This window comes from Benincasa hispida, chromosome 1, assembly GCF_009727055.1.
Source record: "Benincasa hispida cultivar B227 chromosome 1, ASM972705v1, whole genome shotgun sequence".
Lineage (NCBI taxonomy): Eukaryota > Viridiplantae > Streptophyta > Magnoliopsida > Cucurbitales > Cucurbitaceae > Benincasa > Benincasa hispida.
In genome coordinates, this window is record NC_052349.1 from 41,333,325 (window position 1) to 41,336,412 (window position 3,088).

Below are 3,088 nucleotides of genomic sequence, written 5' to 3' on the forward strand. Positions count from 1 at the left end.
AATAGCCCATAGTTTTTTTTTTTTTTTTTTTTTTCTCTCTTTTTAAACCAACTTCATATTTTCAAGTTGCCATCTATATGATTGAAATAAGTAGAGAGATCAGCTATAAATCCCTATGACATTCATCACCTCCCTCTTTTAGCCATACTTCCTCTCTCTTTTTCTCTGAGTTTCATTTACTTCCTCATCTCTTCAAACAAACATTAATATTGCCTTTTCAGGCATAAAAAATACTAAAAAACAAAACACACACACACCATTAGTACTACTATATTTAATTTTCACTCACTAAAATTATTTACACCACAGTACTTCCTCCCCAACCTGATCTCTGTGCAATATCTTTACAGCTAAAATTAAGTCCCCCCATGAATCTCTCTCGGCCCTTTTTTCCATTACTTTCTTTTAAGAAAATATATATTACATCACAAAATAATGGTTCTAACTTTTGATTATCCTCGGAGGAATGTTAGAGATGCTGTAATTAAGTTAAGTTAAAAGTTTACTTTTCATCCATGATTAAAATATTGTTGTCGGTGTCGATATCAAGATTTCAATATTGATGGATATATCAATAAAATATGGATATCCATGGTTATTTTTGTAAATATATATTACTTAAAGTAATATTTGAGTTGTTTTACTTCTAAACTAAATTATAGATCTCGTTATTAGTGTATATCTTTATATTGGTATTAATAGATGATTTTCTTTATATATTTATGAGTACTTACCAATGATATCTTAGATATCGATTAATCCTTAATATCAATATCAAACCTTATTATTTATAGATATTTTAATTTTTAGTTATGACAAACTTGAACGTAGGTCAATTAATTAAAGACATTATGTCTTTTGACAAAAAGTCATAAATATAAATGAACTACTAGGATTATGATCTGGTTGGTCTGGACCGATGGGTTTTCGAATCATCTTCTTGTTTGTTTGTTTTTTTATTTTGGATTTTAAGAACTAAACCCTAGCAATTTAGAAGAAGGGTTAATATTTTTTGTTGAAGGGGTTTCTTGAAGATTCTTCCTTTGTAGGCATAGTGAGTGGCAATCTCCCACGTTTAAGGGCCCATTCTCTTTTTACTCTCACACCCACAGCCACCCACTTTTGTCCTCTATTCTCCCTCCCTTTCTTTCTCTTTCTCTCAAGCCTCAACCATTTTTACAGGGAGAAATAAGATCAACATATAAGAACAAAATAGAGAGGAGAAGAATCACTAACCCTTTTGCCCTTATATGATATGATCTTCCAATATTGCATGAACTCAACTCCCTCTCACATTCCCATTCTTCATTTCTAAACCTAAACATTTGATTTCAAAATCTCAAAACCAAAGAAAGGAAAAGAAAATATCTTTAATGGGTAGAGATCTTTGAGTTTCATTTCACCCTTCCAAAAATCCTCAAAAAAAAGGAAAAAAAAAATGGGATCTTCAGGCTATAATCTCAACCCTTTTCCTTGCTTTCCTCCTAATTCCACTCCTTACAATCTCCCTCTCTCCCTTCCTTCACTTCTCAACTCTGACCCTTTACTCCACAACACTTCCACTTCCAACTTCCATCGACCCCATCAAGATCCAGTCTCATTTCTAGCTCCCTATTTCCCCATCGGCCACTTCTCAGCGTTGACACCACCGGAGGCGGCCGTGATCAATTTTGCGGTAGCAGGGAACAACATTCAAGCTCTTGGTGATATGATCGTCCCGAGCGCTCCTGGGGCAGTGACTGCAACGGGGAAGAAGGATCGGCATAGCAAGATTTACACTGCACAGGGTTTGCGGGATCGGAGAGTGAGATTGTCCATTGATATAGCTCGCAAGTTCTTTGATTTGCAGGACATGTTAGGGTATGACAAAGCAAGCAAAACCCTAGAGTGGCTTTTTAGCAAATCCAAAAAAGCAATTAAAGATCTTTCAAGGACCAAGTATGGAAATGTTGTGGTTCATGGAGGGGCTAAAAAAATGTCTTTGGCTACTTCAGATGTTGAAGAAGAAGAAGAAGATGATGATGATGATAAAGAAGGATGGAGGCTGAAGATGAAATCAATGTTGAGCATTGACGAAGAGATTAAAGAACAAATGAGTGAAAAAGCTGAAGTTTTTAATCTTCTTGCTAAAGAATCAAGAGCCAAGGCCAGGGCAAGAGCCAGAGAGAGAACCATGGAGAAGAAGCAAGTTGGCGGTGATGGTGACAGAGGAAAAATTTTCGGTCATCAAAAGAGCGGTGCCGAAGAATTTTCGGATCATTGGAGTAAGCATTTGAATCAGAGAACTGAAACTTCAAATCTGTCAATGGAGGAATCCTCCTTCATGAATAAGAGAAGGATTTCTGCTAAGCAGTTCATCGATGACGACAACGACGGTGTGAAACCGTATCGGGACGACCATGCCGGAATCTCTCAATGGAAGCATTTGGAACAGATTAAGGGTTCTTCAAAAGGGCATTTAGAAGAACCCTCCATGATCAAGAGGAAATGGAGACCTTCCATTATTTCTGGCTCTTCTCAGAGAAATCTACTCATTTCCATTGATGGTATTCCCATTAACTTAACTCAAAATTGGGATACCAATAGCAACACCAATTATCCTTTTGCCAAGTAAAAAATTATCAACAGGTAATTTTAACCATTAAAGGCTTTAGATTTCTTGTGATTTTTTTACCTAAATAATTTCTGATTTCTGATTTTTTTTTTTTTTTTTTTTTAGGCAGTACTTGAGAGCTTATTGCAAACCCTTATTTGACGAATCAAGAATCAAATGCAGCCCAACAATGTCAAAATATGGCCTGTTTTAGATTGGTTTTTCTTCAACTATTACTTGAATGTTCTTTCAGAATTATGATCTTATAATAATTAAAGACTGATGATGATGTTTTTTCCTGCTTTATTAAATTCACTAAATCATGTTTGATTTGTCTTTAGTATATCCAAATCCATATATATGTGTCTTTGTCTCATGAATATCTTCAAATAACATTAATTTATAGTTTTGGCTGCCAATGAAGAGTTGGATTTTGTGAATTTATTATTGGGGATATATCAACTTGTGGCAACCTAATTATGAGTTGGCTAATAA

At 34.9% G+C, this 3,088-nt stretch overlaps 1 protein-coding gene across 1 annotated transcript; it reads left to right on the forward strand.

Annotated features, from left to right (window-relative positions):
- The first annotated feature begins 1,262 nt into the window (after nucleotides 1-1,262).
- Nucleotides 1,263-2,781, forward strand: LOC120069135 (transcription factor CYCLOIDEA). The gene is made up of 2 exons (XM_039020846.1): nucleotides 1,263-2,628; nucleotides 2,720-2,781. Exon 1 carries the CDS (start codon nucleotides 1,439-1,441, stop codon nucleotides 2,612-2,614), a length of 1,176 nt encoding a protein of 391 aa, XP_038876774.1. The 5' UTR covers nucleotides 1,263-1,438; the 3' UTR covers nucleotides 2,615-2,628; nucleotides 2,720-2,781.
- The last annotated feature ends 307 nt before the right edge of the window (nucleotides 2,782-3,088 follow it).